The sequence below is a fragment of the Schistocerca piceifrons genome, chromosome 5, assembly GCF_021461385.2.
Source record: "Schistocerca piceifrons isolate TAMUIC-IGC-003096 chromosome 5, iqSchPice1.1, whole genome shotgun sequence".
Lineage (NCBI taxonomy): Eukaryota > Metazoa > Arthropoda > Insecta > Orthoptera > Acrididae > Schistocerca > Schistocerca piceifrons.
The window spans coordinates 218779849-218802107 of record NC_060142.1 but is presented as its reverse complement, the minus strand read 5'-3'; the positions used below and the strand labels follow the sequence as shown (position 1 = coordinate 218802107).

The following is a 22259-nucleotide window of genomic DNA, read 5'->3' as shown; positions in this document are numbered from 1 at the left end:
ACTGCATGCCTGTCTCATTCTCTTTTTAATTTAGCACTTCATTCTTGGTCTTCCTTACTTATTGTTCTTTTTTGGTTCTTGTACAAATTGTATATTGCTCATTTTTCTCTATTGTTTACCCCTATTTGCCTCAGAATTTTGAACATCATGCACCATCTTACACTGTTGAACACTTTTTCATATTAACATGTTTTGATTTTTCTTGAGTCTTTCTTCCATTATCAGTCACAGAATGAAAACTGCCTCTCTCAGATCTCTACCTTTCGAAACGACAAACTGGCTGTCACCCAACAACAGTGATTGTGTGATAGTTCTCACATTTGTCTGCCCTCATTAACTTTGAGGTTGTGTGAATAATACTTTTCCAAAATTCTGATGGTGTATCCCCAGTCTCGCAATTCAACAAACCAACTTGAGTACTCATTTGGTTGCTACTTCTGCCAATGATTTTACAAATTAGAAGGAGTGTTATCCATCCCTTCTGCCTCATTGGATCACAAGTCATCCAAATTCTATTAAACTGTGACTCTGATACTGTCCTCCTGCATTTTCTTTACCAACTCCCGTTCCTTCTCCTATCATGTTGTTGGACAAGACCTCCCCTTTGCAAAATCCTTCAGTGTACTCTTCCACCTTTTCAATTTCTCCTCAATGAGTACCGAGCGAGGTGGCGCAGTGGTTAGACACTGGATTCGCATTCGGGAGGACGACGGTTCAATCCCGCGTCCGGCCATCCTGATTTAGGTTTTCCGTGATTTCCCTAAATCACTCCAGGCAAATGCCGGGATGGTTCTCTGAAAGGGCACGGCCGACTTCCTTCCCCATCCTTCCCTAATCCGATGAGACCGATGACCACGCTGTCTGGTCTCCTTCCCCAAGCAACCAACCATCCTCAATGAGTAACAGTGGAATGCCCGTTATGCTCTTAATATGAATGCCATTGTATTTTGTTTTGCTGAAGGCTGTTTTGACTTTTCCATTTGCTGAATCAGTCCTTCCAGTGACCATTTCCTTTTGGATTTCTTTACATTTTTCTTTAATCATTTCACTTGTGCTTCTCTGCACTTCCTATTTATTTAATTACTAAGTGATATATATTGATGTATTCCTGTCTTTCGCTGAACATGTTCAACAGTTTTACAACCTTAGAGAAATCCAAATGCATCTCATTGTTCTTCATTACTTCAGTAGCACATATCTTTCCACACTGATTATTTTGGATGATTCTCTTGCACTTCAGTCTACTCTTCATTATTAGGAAGTTACAATCCAATCCTATCTCTTCTCCTGAGTGCGCCTTATAATCCAGTTTCTAATTTTGGCATCTTTGTCGCATGATGATGTAATTCAGATGGAACCTGCCTGTAACTCTGTGCCTTTTCCAGGTATACCTACTCCTCTTGAGATTTTTGAACACTGCTGTAGCTTTCTCCTTTCTCATCCCTGCTACCATGTTCGCAATCTCAAGTAACTCTTCCTTCTCTTCCTTCCCCTATTACTGTGTTCTAACCTCCTACGATTAGTAGATATTTATCTCCCTTTACATATTGGGTTACCCATTGAATACCATCAGATACTTTCTCTCTTGCTTCAGATTTTACTTGTGACCGTAGCACATATGCTTGAACTACTGTTGTTGGCATGGGATAGCTATCAAAAACTACTCTACAATTGAATTGTTCACAGTAACATACTCTCTGGCGTACCTTTCTGTTTATAATAAATCCTACTCCCATTATACCATTTTCTACTGCTGTTGATATTATCGTATATTCATTCGATCAGAAATCCTTATGCTCTTTCCGTTTCACTTCACTGACAACCACTATATCTGACTTGAACCTTTGCTTTTTCCTTTTTCAGATATTCTAGCTTCCCTACCACTTCTGAGGTTTCATGCCACAACTCACAGAATGATAACCTTTTATTGGTTATTCAGTCATTTCCTTGCAGTAAGACCCCTAAGGCTTCCCATCCTGGAGAACCAAATGGGGTCTGATCTGAAATCTTTTGACAATGAAAGGATTGTCGTCCTACTTTGTTACAGGCAATGTGTCCTGAGCGACTGCATACATTTTCTTGATGCAGTGGTTTCTATTGCCTTCTGCATCCTCATGCTGTTGATAACTGCTGATTCTCTCACCATTTAGGGCATTTTCTACACTGAGGGCAAGAGATTGCTGTGAAACTCAGTCTGTTCCTTCACCCTCTTTGACAAGGTTCTTGTCAGAACAAAGGTGTCTTTTCATACCATAACTCTTTAGCCACCAGTACTGATGAGTTTTATTTAAAATTTAAACAGTGGCTGGATCGAACATTTTTATTCCTAGTCAAAGGCTCTATCCCGAGACTACAGCTGAGTTATTTATGATACATAATGTTTGTTCAATGTTTATCCTTTTTGTACCTTTTTTTATCTTCTGCCAGGTGCATCACTGAAATTTCAGTGAGTACTAAGGCAAATACAAAATGTTCTTCTAAATGCAGAAGATGATTAAAAACTCACAATATGCACCAAACGTGTTTCAGATACTGCATCCTGCACTTGTCATTAATGTGGTACCAGAAAGCGAGACTAAGCAGTGGCATCTTGGACCGACAAATTGAAGATGAAGTTGAATTTGAAATGTGGCTGTGCTGGATTCATTTAGATACAAACTCGCAGGTTACAATCTTCTTAGTTATAATTTTTGTTTCATTCCAATTTTTATTGATTTGAAATACCTTACAATCAACACAGTGTGATTTTCATTTTTCAGACAGTTCCTGAGAGTAATGTTACTCAGAAGCTCTGCTATTTAAAAACACAGTTGCTGGAGTTATCAGGAGTTGACAAAATTCAGCAGTCAAAAACTTTAGAAATAACTGAGGAAATACTGAAACTTGATTCTGTTATAGGAAAATTGCTAGACCAGGGTGACATAATTTCGTGTTGCAGGCTGCAGAAGTTTTTCATACATAAAAATCAGGTAACATTTTATGTAATTAATAGACAACTGTAACAACCTCATCATTGATAGCATGTAAAATTCTCAAAACTCACAGGAATAATATAACATATTGCTATAAGTCAGATGATTGTACACTTGTAATGACTGTCATAAAACCACATATAAAGCATAAAAGTTAAACTGTTTCTTGAGCTTCTGAAAGCAATCGTTGTAGATAACTAGTGAAGGACAAGCCATAGCTGCAGCAGAGAACACAGATTTCCTCATGGTAAAATGTTTTCTTTATCACACAATAAAAGAAAGCTATGGCTAAGTAATTAACTCCTTTGTGTACAAGGGTGAATTTTGTTTGGTTGCTGTGAAATTCTGTTTTGACTTTTTATTGTGGTCATGAAATGCACTGTTGACATTGTTTTGTACTTCTACTTATCAAACATTTATGGAAAAATACAATACAAATGGTTATATTGTAGTACATTATTGTATCTCTAATCAAAATGAACGATAGAGTAGCTTTCTTTGTAATTAGTGTTAAAGATAAAAAAGAAACAGAAAAAATCACTTTGAATTTGTATATTAACAAAACTTTTAAGTTCCATCTTTGCATTTATTGACTTTTTAAAAAAATTAGGAAACTTTGTCCCTCTACTCTGATATAAACAATGAAAAGTCAAACACACAATCAGAATCATGCTTACAAAAGCAGTGTAAATTATAAATTTTCTTTTTCATCATTATATTTCAAATATGCATTTCCTCAAAAATTTTATGTTTTTTCATTTATCACCTTTTGTAAAAAATGCTCTTCATTTTCAACACTCATTCTGAAGAGAGATCTTGTCATTTTGAAATCTGCTGTCTCTCTCTATCTGGTGCCAGCTAAATGACACAATCCCTGATTAATGACTGTGCATAAAATTGCTGACATTACATACCCAGATAGCCACACTTGTGGATTCTAGGTGGTGTGCTGGTTCCAGATCAATTCCACCCAGCACATTAATGACAAGGATTTATGTGCTGGCTGCCCTGAGGTGGTTTTTGGAGAGTTTCCCACATCTGACAAGGTGAATACAGGGCTGGTACCAGCATGCTATCTCAGTTATAAGACTGACAAACATTAAGGAAACTTTCATGTAGTTTCCTGTGGGATAGCACTAAAAGCAAGAAGGATGTGGTAATCAAATTCTGTGCCAATGAGAAAGGGCTGGCAACAGAAAGGGCATCTGGCCACCTCCTACCACTAATACTACCAAATCCAGATTAACCTGCCAACCGTGTAAGACATGGTATAGGAAGAAGAGGAGGAAGAAAAAGAAGAAGAAAGGACAAGATTTCTGACATTAAGGAATTCTCAAAGTTCTCCTTTTCTGTGAAGCAAATGGTGCCATATACTACTGTTTAATTTCTCCAGGGATTGAATCTGTTGCTGAGTTTGCTTGAGAGTTTCAAGTAAGGCTTTGCCCATGATGTACCATGGACAGTTTGAAATTCCTTGTTGCCACTGTTACATATTACCACTGAATGTCTGTTTTGAATGAAGTATTACACAATTATGATCAATGTTGTAGAAAATCATTTGTATGCAGTTATTGATAATAATCAGTGTAGTAAGTCCAGCCAGATCAAACATCATGCACAACTCAAGTCCCCAGCTGAAGTTTTCATAGGAGATCTCCCAGAAAAAGTAGTTACACTTTGTATATCATACAACAGCTCCCTACTCCTGTGTTTGCTCTGTGCGGCATCTTAATATGTCCTAGAAATGATTGGATTGGCCCATGTGACCATTCTCCTCAGAGGCGTGATAAACTGGTCATGCAAGGCACCCACCACTCACACCACTCGTAGTATAACATAGCAGACACTGTGTTGCTGTCTGCATTGCTGTCCGATATGTAAAAGCAGTGTGAGGGAGAAGATGATTAGTGAAATCAGTGTGAAACTCTGATGTTTCTGGTACAGAATCTGATGTTTCTGGTACAGAATCCTACAAGAACATCTTGCATGGACAGCACTCATAATGCATAAAAACAAAGATTTTTTTACAAAAGGCTATTTATCAAAAATGGCAGTATCTGAAGTAAGCAGCTCTTATCCCATTGCTACATGTAGTTGATGCAATTATGCTTAAGGGAAAAATGCTGAATTAAACCATTTTTGCCATGTGTGGAATATGGTAGGACCAATTTAATATGGCATCAGTGTATAGATCCAAGAAGTTGGAGGAGAATAATTGTTGTATTTGTTGTCCAATACATGTTAAATTTGTGTCCTCTTGTTCCTTTTGTGTTATGTACAACTTTACACACTGGATTTTGTGATATTAAGAGCAAGTCCATTACAGCTAAATCAGTTGTGGATATCAACAAAGGCACTGTTCACTTACGTTTCCAGATACTTTCTGCCATTTTACCAACAAGGTGAGATGGACATTACAGTGGAAGAAAATAGGTCATCAGTTATGAATTTAAGAAACAGGGACCCAATACTGAGTCTTGTGAAATTCCAATAATTACCCTACCCTCACTCAGGTGATGCTGGAATCCCATTACCTCCAGTAATTGTTGTCTCGTTTCCTATCTGTTAGATATGACTTAATCCCACTATTCTTTATAATAATTGCGTGATTTGCATTGTTGAAAGCCGTGGATAGATCACATAGGATTATGACTTGTATCATTTTATTGCTTAGAGATTTAAGATTTAGTATATCCATTGATTGGCCCTGACATTTATTTAGAATGTTGTGACTGAATGCAAAAGAGTGAGTTTCACAATAAGAAAACGCTTGCATCAGAAGTCAACAAAGTATTTATCACAAAAATTTCTAAAAAAGAAAAAGACAAAGCAAATCACGAAATGGGAAGGATAAAAAAAAGAATTTACCTGTAGGAGGTGAAATTCTAATTGCTGCCTATTGCCACATGTAAAAGAAGCTATCCCAGCTTTCATAAATATGAGTTCCTTTCTCGGGAAGGAAAGAAGAGTAGGTTTGGGTGTGTTATAAATGAAGAGTAGTTCACTCAGACCTGTAGATGTGAGGGACTCACCTGTTGTGAGGATGAAGGGAGCCAACAATGAAGGGGAAGCCATCAGAAAAGGAGGAGATCAAACATCAAACATAGGCAAGCACTGTGCCAGAGATGGTAGATTAACAGAGTTAGAAGTAAAGAGAGATTAAGGAGAAGAAAAGAGAAATTAAAATAAAATGAATAGTGCAATTACAATGTAGGAGAAAAGAGGAAAAGGATCTGAGGGAAATCAGGAAAAAAAGGGGGGAGGATATTTCATTAAGTAAATGAGTTTTAAAAAAAGGGTCTTTGCTAATGGAGGTTAAGTCCTGGCCCATATCTAGGGACTTGAATATTTCACATAAACTATAATGCAAAAAATATTTTGACTAGGTGGTTTTTAAAAATGTTCCAAAATATGACATTTTCTTCATTCCACAGATATCATAGATTTTTTTACTTTGAGTGATATAGATAGATTTGATGTGAGACATCAGTAAATGTATTGTAATTTATAAGTATTTTTTCACTTTCAAAGTACCACTGAAAAAGCAAAGTAAAGAACATATTACTCTTAAGAATTAAGTCATCAGAAAAGAACAACAAAATTTTCAAAAATAAGATTCAAATTAGAAAAACCTAACTCCGAAATTGTCCATAAAATAAAATGGTTTTTCCTTGTTTCTGTCCATATCTGAATATTTTTGTTTTCTGCATTTATGTATATGATTTTTTTGACAAGTACTATCCTCTGTAGAATATAGAACAATTTTTGTTGAACACTCTCTATAGGTGCTCCGATAGAAAATACACAGTTAACTGTGTTGCCTGAAGAGTGATGTCACCTATCTTCATTATAATCCTTATACTGACATAATTTCTGTTAAGATATATGTTTTATCTGCTGATTTATTTCTTAGCATTTTTGCTCAACTACAAAATTGATATAGGTTCTTGTTTCTCCACAGGACTTGCAACTTATTCTAATGTGCATGGATTTAGCTGAAGGTCAGTTAACACCATATCAGCTTCCAGCGGAATATAGGGCTTTGTTGAATCCAGAGCAACCTAGAAACGTAACAGGAGGATACAAGAAAAAATCAGTGAGGTCAAAACGACTTTCTTCTATGTCATCAGGTAATCGTGTTGCTGGTTAAAAGTTTGCTCATTTGCTAATGCTACAGACACCTATGTACATACATAACTATTCCTTTTTGTTTTTTTAGCCTCATATAGTCTTCTTAACTACAGCATAAGTACTGACCAAGCAGATGATTCACAGAAAGAATATCAGGACACACTCTGTCTCCTCGAGAAGCTTGCCGACTGTATAGAACATGGGAAACATCTCGCTTCAAGAATAATTGCGTACTATCGAGTCTCTGTAAATTTGGGGCTGACTTATAAGGTAATAAAAATTAATATTTTGAGAGTCCATTAAGGTTTTCTCTCTGGTCACCAACTTAATTTTACTTTGCATTTCCTCAGATAAAATGTTGTGCTTGTCGATAGTGAGTGTAAGAGATTTCTGTTTTGAAAGATAGAATAAAATGAAGACATGATGTTGCACAGAAACAAGGCAACAGAGTTGTCTGTCTTACAAAACACAAAGCCAAACCATCATTTTAATTCTGTTCTTTAGTTCTCGTAGATATGTTGCCAGAATTTACATAAGGCCTGACTTTCTGAATAATTCATTTATGATTGGACTACCTCTCTGTCAGTCCCAAAAGAAAAGATATTTAATTTTGCAGTAACCTCAGTCCCCATCACTGTAAACATCATCTCAAGTGTTTATATGCCCTTTTTGATGGATATGTACCTGAAACTAATAACCCTGTAAGAACTATATTTGATTCTGCATGTGAGAACCTAATTTGCACATGCAATAGCAGCAGTTTTAGTTGCATAGTTTACCAAAAACTATTGAAACTGCAGCATGTGAAAAGTCAGAAGTTTGGATTTACACCTCTACAGACTGCCCGACAAAAAGAGTGAAGGACCCAGAAGAGCATGAGAAATCAGAATGAAACTTTGGGAGTTGAGAGGATATGTGATGTTATTTCAGTGATTACAAAATCAAGTGAAATGTAGAAAGAACCTGGCAGTGTCCAAGGTAGTACAGCACCACTTTGGGCCATTGTCACATCTAAATTCCCCACACATGTAGATACTACATGATTCAACCTGAAGGCCAAATGGAGACCTACAATGAAGCTGTTTTCAAACTCTGCCAGGTGCTAATAATGCTGTCTCACATGGGTACAGAACATCTTAGTGATCACTCAACATCTGATGCTGTTCATGCCCCTTGTCTACTGTAACATGTCTTCCAACACTAAACATGAACAATACTAATGCACTCTGGTAACCATTCTGCCTGTCACTGACAATTGCAACACCATGTAAAATAAAGGAAAAGCAACCATTCACCTATAGTTGAATAATGTGTTACATGTAGAAACATGCAACAGAAAACAGTATTTACATTAGCTTTTGACCTCTTTCCCTTTCTCTAGTAAAAAGTAGACACATTCACACACACAACAACTTCAGTATCCAAACACACACATTGACAGCTGGAGTAAGACTAACTGTTGATTATCTATCATTGATAGCAGTTTCCTTGGTGGTTGGCTGTGGCAAGGTGGTAGGGGAGGATGGAAATGTTGAGGAGGAGGTAGTGAAATAGTGTGAGGCAGATTTTTCAACAGATGACTCAATAGCTGCAGAACAAGATGAAAGGAATTCGGAGGACAGAATGATATAAAAGGTAGAGAGAGGGAAGGAGAGAGGAGGAAAGGAGAGGAAGGTGGAGGTGAGAAGGGGGACAGGGACAGAATAGAGAAAGTGGAAGAACTGGGGGGGGGGGGGGGGGGGCGAAGGAGAGAGGATGCCCACATGGGAATGGGGCAGGAAGAGTGGTGCAAGAAGCTGGGTGAGGAGTCAGTTAACTTTCCTTTAGTCACCTGATTTCAACATTGTTACCTTTTTGAATTTTTATTCCATTTTCAACTGTTTCTGCTCATTTAGGAAGAAAAAAGTTATTTACTTTTGTTGCCATATTTCTTTATTTGTGTTTGTTCATCTAACTTTTTGACATACTCCAATGATGATGGGTTCTTAAAATTGATGTAGATTATTCGTTTTTGATTTTTTGAGCATTTTTTAAATATTTTGTATGACTATTGTTGGTGTCAAATTTTCCTCTATTACAACTGCTTCTATTTTGGTTCCAGATTCTAATTTTGCTGTAGTAATAAAACAGCTTCTGTCATATTCTGTTCCATTGAAAAAAAAAAAAAAAACTTTTTGAGGTGGGAAAATGCAAATTGCTATAAGACAGTCTGGAAAAGACTGATAGTTTGAAAAGGGAATGTTTGTGAAAGTGAACTATTTTCCAGTGTTTGTTCTTGCTGTATTAATTTGCAGGCAAACAAGCTTCCAGGCAGTTTTTAATTTCTCACTTTCAACAAAACATAAGTGTAACTTCAAAGTTAAATGTAGATTCATCAATTACATTTAGAAACAACCATAAAGTTCAGTACATATGCCAACAAAATGGATGTTAAGTACCAAGTATAGTTCCATCACTCCGGAATTGATTTGGACATTGAAATCAGTGGTTCCAAATTACTCTGTGGATTCATCAAATTATAATTTTAGTGTTCTAAGATGGTGATCCCTGATAGTGTTCCTTAACATTTTTCACTTTTGTCTAAGAAAATGAGATACCTGACAAATTATGAGCTGGCACTTTTTCCATGAACGTATGTCAGAAGATGAGACTACCAATGTTAGAGACAAGTAAAAATTGGCCAGGTGCGAATAGGACTTGTGCACTGAGGGTTCTGTACAAAATTAAGTGCGTATGTAAACAGATAATCCATGCTGGGAATTGAGAACCTTGACAATTTTTGCCTGATATCAAAATTGAACTGGCAAGATATTGATCCCAGGTATGTCAAGAATTTTGAGAATGTTTTAATTTGGATAACAAATGACAAAAGAAACACTTTTTGTGTGATATAATTACAAATTAGTAGTTTTCTGATTTTTTCCTTTACTTGTACTGTGAAACCTCGCTCCTTGCCAAATTTCATGATTCTATACTAATGGGAAGTGTCCTACAGATTTCAATTGATGAGTTTGCCAGTATCAAAATATGTGACTTAAATGGCCATATCTTTTGGCTGCGGTGATTCAGAAGCTTGCATTTATTACACCTCCAAGAGACTATATATTTTGGTATGTGACAGAAATTTCAACTTTATACGTCTGTCCATTCCTGAGGAAAAAAGGCCTTAACAGATGGATGGACAGACAGTCAGATAACAATGACAAAACATTTTTTTCATGTGATATAATTATAAATCCACAATTTTATGACTTTTTCCTTTGCATGTACAGTGAAACCTTGCTTCTTGCGAAAGTTCGTGGTTTTAGACTAAAGGAAAAGATCCTGTGGGTTTTGATTAGTGATTCTGCAAGTGTCAAAATATTTTATATAAATGGCTGTATCTTTTGATGTCTTCATTGACTCAGAAGCTAATGTTTATGTTGTCACCAAGGTACCATAGACCTCAGTTTGTGACACAAATTTCAACTTGATGTGTTATAACAGTTCCAGAGAAAAAAGCGATCTTAACTGATGGATAGGCAGACAGACAATCTGATTTTTAAAAAATCTTTTCATTGTAGTGCGAAATCTTGCTTCTTGCTTTTGTTTGGATTCACTTAGAAGCTTAAAATTTTTGCACCATCAAGGGAATATAGCTCTTGGTGTGTGACACAAATTTCAACTTGGTATGTCTGCCCATTCCTGACAAAAATGGTTTTGAAAAGTTGGACACACAGACAACAAAGTGATCCAGGGTTCCTTTTTTTCCAATTAAGGTACTGAACTCTAAATGTAATTACAAACAACCATTACACTTTGGTCAGAAGGTAAGTGTCACCTAAGAACTTTGTTTATCAGCAAAGCAGAGAGTGAAAAATTGCATCAGTAATTATGTGAAGCTCTTTCTGAAGCTAACTTGTCCCTAAATAAATCTGTATGCTGAACTAATGCCAATAAAAAAGTGTTTAGGGTTTTAGATAGTGATGCCCAGTAGACCTGAGGCAGACAACTTATAAACATCAGAACTTGCAACATTTGTATGGTGCTTAACGCCTATTTAAAGGCTTTGGAGTATTCAGGTGAAGAACCATCCAAATTTCTGGTTAATATTTAATATTATTTTGACATTGGCCCTTTCACTGGAAAGAGTTTGAAGGAAATCAATCTAAGTTTAACATTTCACATCACAAGTTTTTGAGGCATACGACCACAATCTGGCTTACTTTAGGATCTTCAACAAACAGGATTTTGGAACAGTGGGCTGGTATTCAGTATGACCTTCTTGAGCATATACCTCTGCAAAAGAATTCTGCTACTGTTCAGTCCAAATCCTATAATACCATTGTGAATGCTTTAAAAAAACCTTTAATGTAAGCAGAACTTAATTTGGTAATTTCACGCAGCAAGAAGCATATAGAAATGAAAAAAATACTTCAGACCTTTTCAGCTTGTGTTTTTAAAGTTTCTGTTGTGAGAAAAATTGACAATATTTCTGGAGTTCTTCGTAGTGAACTTTTGATATTGGATAATCTGCTACCTTTTTTTTCCAACTAGTTGTTAGTGGGCAAGTAACTGAAGAGATTAGTAAACAATAAGAATATGATAATTTGGGGTTTCTAAAGAAAGCCCTAAAACATTATTTCATAGCTGGCAAACATTGAGGGAAAAGAAAGCATATCAAGTGTTCCAATGAAAAGTTTTAGGTTTATAGATTCCAAAGGAAGAATAAAGAGCAGAAGCTGCAGTGACATTTTAAAGGCTGCAAAAATGGTGCTGTTTAATATCCTACAAGGTTACTTATTACATGAGTGGGAGTGGAAGGTTGTATAGTTTGAAGATGATGACCCAGGTTTGGATGACAAAGGTATTGACAATTGCTGGTAGCAGCAGATCTCAAAAAGAGACTTGTCATTTGTAGACTTAAAGTATCCAAATATTCCAAAACCTGTTAAGGTGTCTCTTACAGTGCCCCATGTAAATGTGGACATAGAGAAAAGATATTCCATTTTGAAGCACATATTAGGAAAAGACAAAGCAACAATGACGCAAAGATTTTTAAACAGTTTTTTGACTGTGGGAGATGTTTTGGGATGTTTCCTTTCTGTGCCCATTTACTCACAGCTAATTAGGAACAAACAGGACACATACAAATTATACTGCTTATAGGGAAGAATACAGAAGGAGAAGAAAACTTGGATTAAAAGAAAAGCAAAAAGCAAAACAAAATCAAAGGCATTTTGAAAAGGAGATTAGAAAGAAGAATAACATAAAAAAGTCCATTACCGTATTTACTCGAATCTAAGCCGCACTTTTTTTCCGGTTTTTGTAATCCAAAAAACTGCCTGCGGCTTAGAATCGAGTGCAAAGCAAGCGGAAGTTCTGAAAAATGTTGGTAGGTGCCACCACAACTAACTTCTGCCATCGAATATATGTAGCGCTACACAGGCAAGCTTTGTAGGCACAAAGATAAATACTGGCGCCAAAACCAATGCGTCAGTAAATAAATTTAAAAAAAAAAAAAAAAGATGGAAGACGAGCTTTTTTTCTCCGCCCCGAGTTTTGACCACTGCATTTTCATACATTATCCAACGAAATAATACAAATTCCGAATTGTTCATCTTCGAATGTAGCAGAATTTCAATGTACTATGAAAATCCGACTGGCAAGACTGTTTGAGATGTTTGTCAATATGGCCAACTCTAAGTTCTGAATTTTTTCCTACCTGTGAGAAGAGATGGTTGCTAATAGGAACCTGATGAAATGTGAATCACATGCAGTATTCTCTTCACCATAAGAGTAATACGAATATAAACATTTTACCATGTATTCTTTCGTGTTTCCTGCTATCTCATTTAAATCCTGTCTGCCTAATAAACTACGAAACTAGAGACAACAGCAAACGCGGAAGAATATACGTATCGTGTCATGTTGATATATTATTCTTATGCCTAATAGTGATACAGTCAGAAATGAAGCACGGCAACTGACTAGATTTTTAAATCTAAGACGACTCTAATTTCTGTGCAGAATTTGACGTACTAAAGAAGCGGCCGCAAAGATTTTCAAACGGGGAAAAATTTTCGCCTAACTCTCGTTCAGAACATGTTCTATCATACGCAGTCTATTATTTGGTTCTTGTTGATCATTATCAAAGAAAGCAGCAGTGTAAGTAACAACAAATAGCAGTCTCTTGCTATTGTTTCGCTAATGAGATGATTCCTCTCTCTTGTTTTTTAATTGTAAGCGGCGGTAGCGCGCACAAAAGCAAGCCATGCCGCGAGCGGCGACCGGCCGTAAACACGCACTATCAGAATGCGACAAACAATGTATGACACAGCACAGTAATGCATTTTCAGCTTAGAGTGACGTAAACACCTATAACAAAGAAAATGGCACTTATCAGATCAAAGCAAAATAAGCAGTCGATCCAAACCAGACGAAGCACGTGAAAAAGGAAGGGTACCCGTATAAATACGGACGGAGGCGCCTGACGCATAGCAATGGCTACGTGGTAAAGCTTAACTGCTAAGCTTACGACTCGAACCAAACTACTGTCTCATATTAGAATGGACCAACTTTGTTTCAATCTGGAGGTGTGGCCTAAAACTTTTCTCTCCCCTTGAATTTCGAGTCTCAGATTTCAGGTGCGGCTTAGATTCGGGAAATTTTTTTTTCCTTTATTTAGAGTCTCATTTTTCAGGTGCGGCTTAGATTCGAGTGTGGCTTAGATTCGAGTAAATACGGTAACTACGAGACAGCTGCTCACAAGTTTCATCTAAACTGAGGAAAGCACGGAAAAAAAAAAAAAAAAATTAAAGGCAGAAAAATCATAGAGGGGGCACAAACCATGCAAGTGGAAGAAAGAGTGAAAGAAAGGGAGGTGGAAACCATTCAGAAAAATCATTAGAAAATAAAATTTAATATTATTACCTCATTTATTTCTATGATTCCTAAGAAACAGTAATCTAAAAGTGTTTTGTTAACCTTTGCCCAGTATTGAAGTGTTGAATGCCATTAATTGTAAAAATGTGATGTAGATTTTGTTTGTGAATTATGATTACCGATATTGAATTGCCAATGCTAAATTACAATGTAACTGCATATGTTAATAAATGTATATGAAGGAAAAAATGGCCATCCCCATCCAGGATCATAATTGAGAAATTTAATTTTGTCTTAGCCAGTACCTTTGGCAGGGGATTTTCAAAAATGAAAACAATTCATTTGTGCCATATCTGTTTATTGAAATAATTTGTCATCTTTTAAACACCTTTTTAAAATGTGTTATCACATTTTAATTGCCTTTTTCAAATATTTTGTCACCTTACTCAACTTGTCCAAGTGCAACAATGACTCCTAACCCTGTAGAAGACAGTACACAATCTGGACAGGGAAGGAGTGATGTGGGTAGAAGAGAAAAGGGGAATTATTTGGTGACGCAGTGGAGGTTTTAGGCTAGGGAGATTGTGAGAGTCCAGGGTTATGCTGGGGAAACAATTTCCACCAGCATAGTTCAGAGAAATTAGTGCTGGAAGTATTCAAATGGCTTGCATAGTGAAGCAGCTTATAATGGCCATTCAAGCAAGTAGACAGTGGGTTACTTGTTATGCCCAAATAGAATGTTGCACAGTAACTGCAGTGTAGCTGATATATAAAATAGCTGCTTTGACGTGTGTTCCTGTCTGTGATAGGGTAGTAATTGCCTGTAACTGGACAGCAGTTGGAGATGGTGCATGATTATATGGGACAGGTCTTGCACATGGGTTGACTACAAACATCTATGGGGTGCAGGGCTGGGAACAAGATTGGAATAATGATGAACAAGGATGTTCTGTACATTTGGTGGGTGACACAAGAATTCCATTGGGCCTTGAGCCTTTGTTGAATTTTAGAGATTTCAGCAGTTTTGTAACTTCACAGACACAAATATCATCTTTGTGATCCAACTTCTAAAGATTGAACATTCATTCTGTAAACAACGTGTAGACTGTGGCTAAGCCAGTTCTCTTTTATACTCTTTTTTTTCCCAGGAGTACTAGACCAGCAGAGTGTGAAGGAAAACTTATGTGTACCTTCAAATGTGTAAGGCAGGTACTGGTGGAAATGAGGTCATGACAGTCTGTTATAGGTCATGCCAGACTAGCTTACATAACTTATCTGCATCCATTAAATTGAGAAAATATTCTGATACCACATAATTATGCTGCCCATCTCATCACTGCAATACATGATGAATCAAATTAGAAAATAAATAATTTACTATGAATGTTCTAAGTGCCATACCAGAAAACTTACTGGTTCAAAGGGCTAATAGGGAAGCTTTAATTTCTAGTGCCATTAATACAGAGGCACTATGTTTTAATTTTGATAATACAAGTAGAGAAATACAGCAGTAATACTTTAACTAGTGGGACTGTAATCCACAAAAACTAGTTCTCATTGCTTTTTAATTTTTTTACAAGAGGAGAACAATATTACATTCATGAAAAAAGAGTGTCTCAGTTTTGAATTTTGTTTCATGCACAACTCCATTCCTGGAATCAAATGTTGCAGAGTTTACTGTAAAACTCCCTGTTCTGTTGAGGAAGAAATAGCATCTTCAACAGGCCTTTCTGTTTTCCTGCTGATAAACATGGCTGGTCTGTCAGATGAAGTAAGACATGCCTTGAATCTGCCATAGACCTTCCTCTTTTGAATACATCGACATTTTTCCATTTTTATGTTTCAGAGTAAGAAGTTTATATAGATGTTTGGGATGGATCGGTATGAGACACTTTCATCTTATTGCATTTGGAGATTTTATGTGCCTACACTGACAATGATGTTTCATCAGCTTCTTTAAAATCAAAGAAGTCAGTTGTCTGCATTGGAATTATATGGAATGGGCTCATAGCTTTAGCTGTCCGAACAATTTTTGTGTGCATCTTGTAGGACAAAAGGCCTGTTTACGTTTCTTCATTTCTCTATAATTGCAAAGTCTTTATTGCAGCTCAGGAAGGTGTGCCCACTCACCAAAAATGTGGATGTTATATCTTCAAACCATCTCAGGCTAAATGGAAAAAGCATGGCACTTGGGAGTCCATTGGGAAGCACTGCTTGACACAAGGAACCTGTGCCATTTAGTAATGAATGTTCAAACATATTCTCCATGATTTTGAACAAGTCTAGGGACATGCTATAGATGATCAAGAACACAACAGCATTAAAAACGTGCTTTGTGAAAAAATTACACGTAGCACATTTTCCATTCCAGTTTCCAAATATTAATCACTATACTTACAATAATAATAATTCTGATAAATCTGTAAAATCAAAAGCTGATACGAGACGTACCCATCATCTGGTATGTGTATTAAACATATTCTTTCTTGTTTTATTTGATGACATCCTTATCTTGTTGCAACAGCTGCTTTCTATCCCAAGTTACTAATTATAACACCTCAGATTATACTTTGGGAACCTGTACATGATTTATATTAGGCAACAGAATCAGCTGCTCGCTACATTGGTCAATGTGTAGCTCATCAGAAGCAACTTCCTACGGTCCATGATGACACATTGACCAAGTGGCTCTCCAAAATTCAGATATTTGCAAATATTTCCAGGAAGCCAATAACTAGCATTTAAACTACACCATCAGAATAAATGTTGTGATAAACATGTTATCAAAGAAACCCTAATCTCTTACATATATCTAATGCCGCTGGCTGATGTGTTCCTGTTGGCTCCAGCAACCATGCACTTGCAGAAGACTCTGGAAATCAATACCCAGTTGAGAACCAGTTGTACTTGCATCACTGCCACTATCATTTCTTTTCTTTTGTTGTCAGTGAAAAGTAACCATAAGCATCTAAAGTCAGTCTCAGTGTCTGTTCTAATATGTAAATCTAATTAAAATTTTTTGTTGGTTGACATTTATAATGGGCCACTAAAAAGTATTCCCACAATGGATGTCAGCTGCTCCTTGGTGTAGAGTCATTCAAACAGAGGGCTGGTAGCCATCACTGTATCATTTTTCTCTGTGGTTGGCTGTGGTCAATAGACTGCAGGCAGCTCTCGATAATGAAATACACTTTCATTCATTCTTGATGTTTTACGGAGCCAATCAAGAAAAAGAATCTTCTGGGCTGAGGAATGTCCACTCCACTATCAGTTATTGCAACTTTGTGTAAACCAACTCTGATGCCTTGGTGCTTTGTAGCAGACTTTTCGAAATAAATTTAACATTCACAAGTGTGTACAGTGAATTTGAATTGCTGTTTCAGTTTAGAGTAAACTAACAGCTGCACCTGCATATTGTACACAAGTAAAAATATATAGGCGCGCTCGAGCGGCTAAGTCAGTCATAACTGAAATTGCCCACCCGCCAGCCCCACGCCTAAACCACCCTACAGAGACTTATTTAAGCAATCTATATGCCTACTTTAATCACCCTGAGAAGGAGACCTCACTTACCGTGAGGCCATTTTATTTTCATGCTTGCATTCCACCAATTACCTTAGCCAATGTTTTTAGCAAAGTATCTCTGGACCTAGTCACATTGGTTAAACACATGTATGTTACATTACAAAATGATGTGAATTGTATCAAAGACTTATACATAACATCAGTTCACAGAAAAATGAAGGGAAGACATTTTTGTGTGGAGAATTGTGGAAATGAGTAGTATATCTCCATCTACATGACTCCTCTGCAATTCACACTTAAGTGGCAAGCAGAGGGTTTCTTGAAATCACCATCAGACTGTTTCTCTACCTTTCTGCTCTCTAACAGCGCATGAGAAAAATGAAACACTTGCGTCTTTCTGTATTTGCTCTGATTTCTCTTAAGCATGCTGATGGCAATAAAATGTTTTCATATTCAAAGGAGAAAGTTGATGATTGAAATTTCGCATGAAGATCTCGCTGCAATGAAAAATGCATTGTTTTAACGATTGTGATCCCAACTTGCTTTCATAACCATGACATCCTATTTCACCATAATACAAATGAGGTGCCCTTCTTTGGACTTTTTTGATGTCCTCCATTAATCCTGTGAAGGATATCATACTGCAAAGCCAGACTCTAGCAGTAGATGGACAGGCGTAGTGTAGTGATCATTCCAATACAAGTTTTTCATAGTTGTAGTTCCCAGCAGATACTTAGTTGAATTAACAGTCTTTAAATTTTTGTGGTTTATCATGTAACAAAAATGTAATGTATTTCTGTTTGTACTCACCTTGTGGATAATCTCACACTTTTCCTTGTATATTCCTGACACTGTTTGAGTTTTGGGGTGATCTACAATAGTGTGCAACTCTCAGATGCCAGTATCACTAGTAAAGCATTTATTGTATTACGATAACTGGTTCCACCAAGACTGTGTTGCCATGTTCAGATGATATGCTCTATAACATAAATCATATTTTCCCTCAGTACTGGAAAGAGATTTAAGCACTCTTCTCAACAACAGTACTTCATAGTGAGATTATGCAGTGATTAAGAACTTGGACTTACATACAGGGAGAGGAACATTAAAATCTCTGTCTGGTCACCCAGATTTAGTTTTCTTATGGTTTACCTAAATTGCTTAAAGCAAACACCAGTATAATTCCTTTGAAAAAGATATGGACAATTTACTTTCCAATGCTGATCCATTTTGAGATTGAACTTTGTTTCTAGTGATTCCATCATTGAAGGGATGTTAAAAATTAATCTTACTTCCTTGCAGAATACTAGTTTGAATCTAGATCAATTTAGGAAGGGAAGGGTGCTGATGGTGAATGATGTGTATAAGGAAAAAACAAAAAGATTAAAATGTGCAGTCAAGAAAGAAGCTAGTAAAATGAGAATAAATGAAAATGCTGATCACTTTAGTTTAGAGACACAAGAGATCTGTTCCAAAAATTCCAGAACTTTCTCCACAACATTTTTATACACTTACCTTTTACTTATTGTGCATTGTATCTTTTGAAATGCTCTCCTCCACAGTTGATACATCACTCCCACTCCCACCACTTCCCACTTCCAGAAGCAGCCTTGGTACACCTCTTGCTAGATTGAGCAAAGTGCCATCTGTGAATTTTGTTTTATATCAACTGTTGCTGCAGATCTTCATCCTTTCAACAGGATTTTCAGCTTTGGAAATAAAAAAGAGACCATATGGGCCAGGTCTGGAGAGTACAGAGGTTGAAGCTGCACAGTGATTTCGTTTTTTGTGCAATAGTCATGCACCAACAGGGATGAACGTGCAGTTCATTATTATGATGCAAGAGCCATGAATTGTTTCACCACATTTCAGGCCATTTCCTTCTCGTATTTTGTCTCAGGCATTGCAACATGTTCTAGTAGTACTATTGATTAACAGTTTGCCCCTGTGGTGTGAATTCATGATGAATTAGTCCTTCAGAAAACTATCAGCATGGTTTTGACATTTGACCTCACCTGATGAGCTTTTCTTTTGTCTTGGAAAACCTTTCCCAACCCATTATGAACTCTGAACCTTCATCTCAACATCATAACCATGGATCCATGTCTCATCACCAGTTATGATTTTCTTGAGGAACATCTCGTTCTCATTTGTGTGATCCAAATTTCTTCACAGGTTACGAGATGAAGGGCTTTATGGTCATGACCCCATGAGCCATGGAATGAACTTGCCAGCAACACGATGCATTCCAAGATGCTGTGTCAGGATCTAATGACATGATCCAACTGAAATGCTACATTCTTCTGCAATCTCTTGGAGCGTCAGTCTTCAATTGGCATACACAATTTCAGTGATGTTCCTTGCATGAGCATCATCGGTAGACGTCGAAGGGCTTCCTGAATGAGGATCATCTTTAACTTCTGTCCAGCCATTTGTAAACCATGTGAACCATTCATAACACCAAGTAAGGCTTAAGCACTCGTCATCCTAGGCTTTATACATCATTTGGTGTGTCTCCGTAAAAGATTTTCTTGAGTTTCATGCAAAATTTAATGTAGATGTGTTGCTCCTCTAACTCTTCCTTATTGAAATTTGCAAACTGTGTGACACAATGTTCTACTCAGTATGGCACCGAACATTAAGTAACAGACATACAACGATGAAACTTCTACCAGTTACACATTAAACACAGGTATGTGCAGGAGGAATGCCAACCCCATTGTGCTCCAACACACCATTGGCGTGTAATTACGAATGTTCTGGAATTTTTTGAACTGACCTCACATATCAGCTATATTATTGGTGAAAAATTGTATAAATCATACATATGCAATTTTTCAAAATTAATTAATGTATTTAATCTGCAGAAAAGTAATTATTATCTACATTAGGTCTTTGGACAAGTTCTCATTATTAGGCAGGGGTAACTTCATAATATAGAACATGTGCTTCTGTAACCTTCCTCATTTGATTATTCGTTAGTAGATTGTAATTTCAAATACTAAAAAGTAGCTATTTTTTATTTGAGTGAATGAACTTGAACTTTTCTATCCAGAGTGCAGGAACACCAACCACATATCACTTTCAAATGTGACAGGTTTGGTTCCCATAATTGTGCAGCCCATCATGTCATTACCATTCATCTCAACAATACTGAAAAGTATTTATAACTTAACGCATATGTCTGCTTTTAAGAGCAGTGGTATATCACAGACAAAATATCTTTTTACATCCCTTAATAAATGAAACATAGTTAAATATCTAAATGGGTTTTTCAAATGTTGATTGTATAGTACTAAATTAAAGGAACTCCATAGCAGCTTCTGTAATCTAAGAGATTCAAATACTTTTGTTTCAGCATGTAATTAGTTTGGAAGATCCACTATCGCTAATCAGAACTGCTGTTGAAAATGACACTATAAATAAATTAGTAGTTGTGAATGATCTTGTATGTTGTGCTGGATCTACTGATGAAGAAATAGCTGAACTTTTGTGTTCAGAAATTGTGGCAGCCATCACTAGGCAGCATTTGCAAGGTAATTTGATTTTTGTTTTCTTGATGTTCCTTGTCGTGTGTATTATCAGTATTTCATAGACACTATAAATTTTAATGTTTATAATTGTGTAAGTGTCTTCAGGAAGTTGATGGAAATTCCTACTTTTCTGGAAACTTACTTTCACATTTTCTTAACTACTGTCCACTAAGGAAAGAGGTTGGTTAGAGATATAAGTCATATTCATTATGAAGCTAATACAGTCAGAGCACTAGCTCATTTGGACAAAGATGAGAGAGAATATTAGCCATAGTTTTGTTTAAAGAATCACCCCAATATTCATTCCAAGTCATTAGACAAACTACGTTCAGTGAGGTGGCAAAAGTCATGGGATGCCTCCCAATATTGTGTTGGACCTTCTTTTGCCTAACATAATTCAGCAGTTTGATGTGGCATGGACTCAGAAAGTTAGTGGAAGTCCCCTGCAGAAATATTGAGCTGTGCTGCCTTCATAGCTGTCCCTAATTGCGAAAGTGTTGCCATTGCCGGATCTTGTTCACGAACTGACTTCTTGTTTATGTCCCTTAAATGTACTATGGTATTCATGTCGGTAATGTGGGTGGCCAAATCATTTATTTGAATTGTCCAGAATGTTCTTCAAATCAATTGTGAATGATAGTGCCCAGATGACACATTTTGGGACTTGAAGTCCATTAATGGCTGCAAATGGTCTCCAAGTAGCCGAGCATAACCATTTCCAGTCAATGATCAGTTCAGTTGGACCAGAGGACACAATATATTCTGTGTAAACTCAGCCCACACCATTATCGAGCCACTACCAGCTTGCACAATGCCTTGTTGACAACTTGGGTCCATGGCTTCATGGGGTGTGTGCCACACTCAAATCTTACCATCAGCTCTTACCATCTGAAATCAGGACTCATCTGACCGGGCCAGATTTTCCAGTCGCCCAGAATCCAACTTTTGTGACTCGCCGATCTTTCAAAGTGCTGCCGCGCAGTTACATGCTTCCTCTACATGCGGCGTTGTCTGCCAGCCATGCAGCAGCAGCGCCACCTAAGCGGCCAGCTAGCCAGCGGCCGCTAGACTCGGACTCAGTTATGATTTGATCATTAGAGTGACACACGTCTTACTCTGTTTACTTGATCTGTGACTTTCATGTATTGCGTCGTCCTTGAAATATATTTGTTCAACTTGAAGTTAAAACAATTGGCGACGAGGATGGGATACGAACCCACACGTGCAAAGCACA

The 22259-nt window shown here is 37.0% G+C and overlaps 1 protein-coding gene across 1 annotated transcript in view; it reads left to right on the top strand.

Annotated features, from left to right (window-relative positions):
- Positions 1-22259, top strand: part of LOC124798902 (spatacsin) — a 369496-nt gene that overhangs the window by 242096 nt on the left and 105141 nt on the right. Inside the window, exons 24-28 of the mRNA XM_047262433.1 lie at positions 2530-2665; positions 2760-2969; positions 6934-7102; positions 7192-7373; positions 20851-21028. Coding sequence (XP_047118389.1) covers positions 2530-2665; positions 2760-2969; positions 6934-7102; positions 7192-7373; positions 20851-21028 — 875 coding nt within the window. The remainder of the gene's footprint in view (positions 1-2529; positions 2666-2759; positions 2970-6933; positions 7103-7191; positions 7374-20850; positions 21029-22259) is intronic.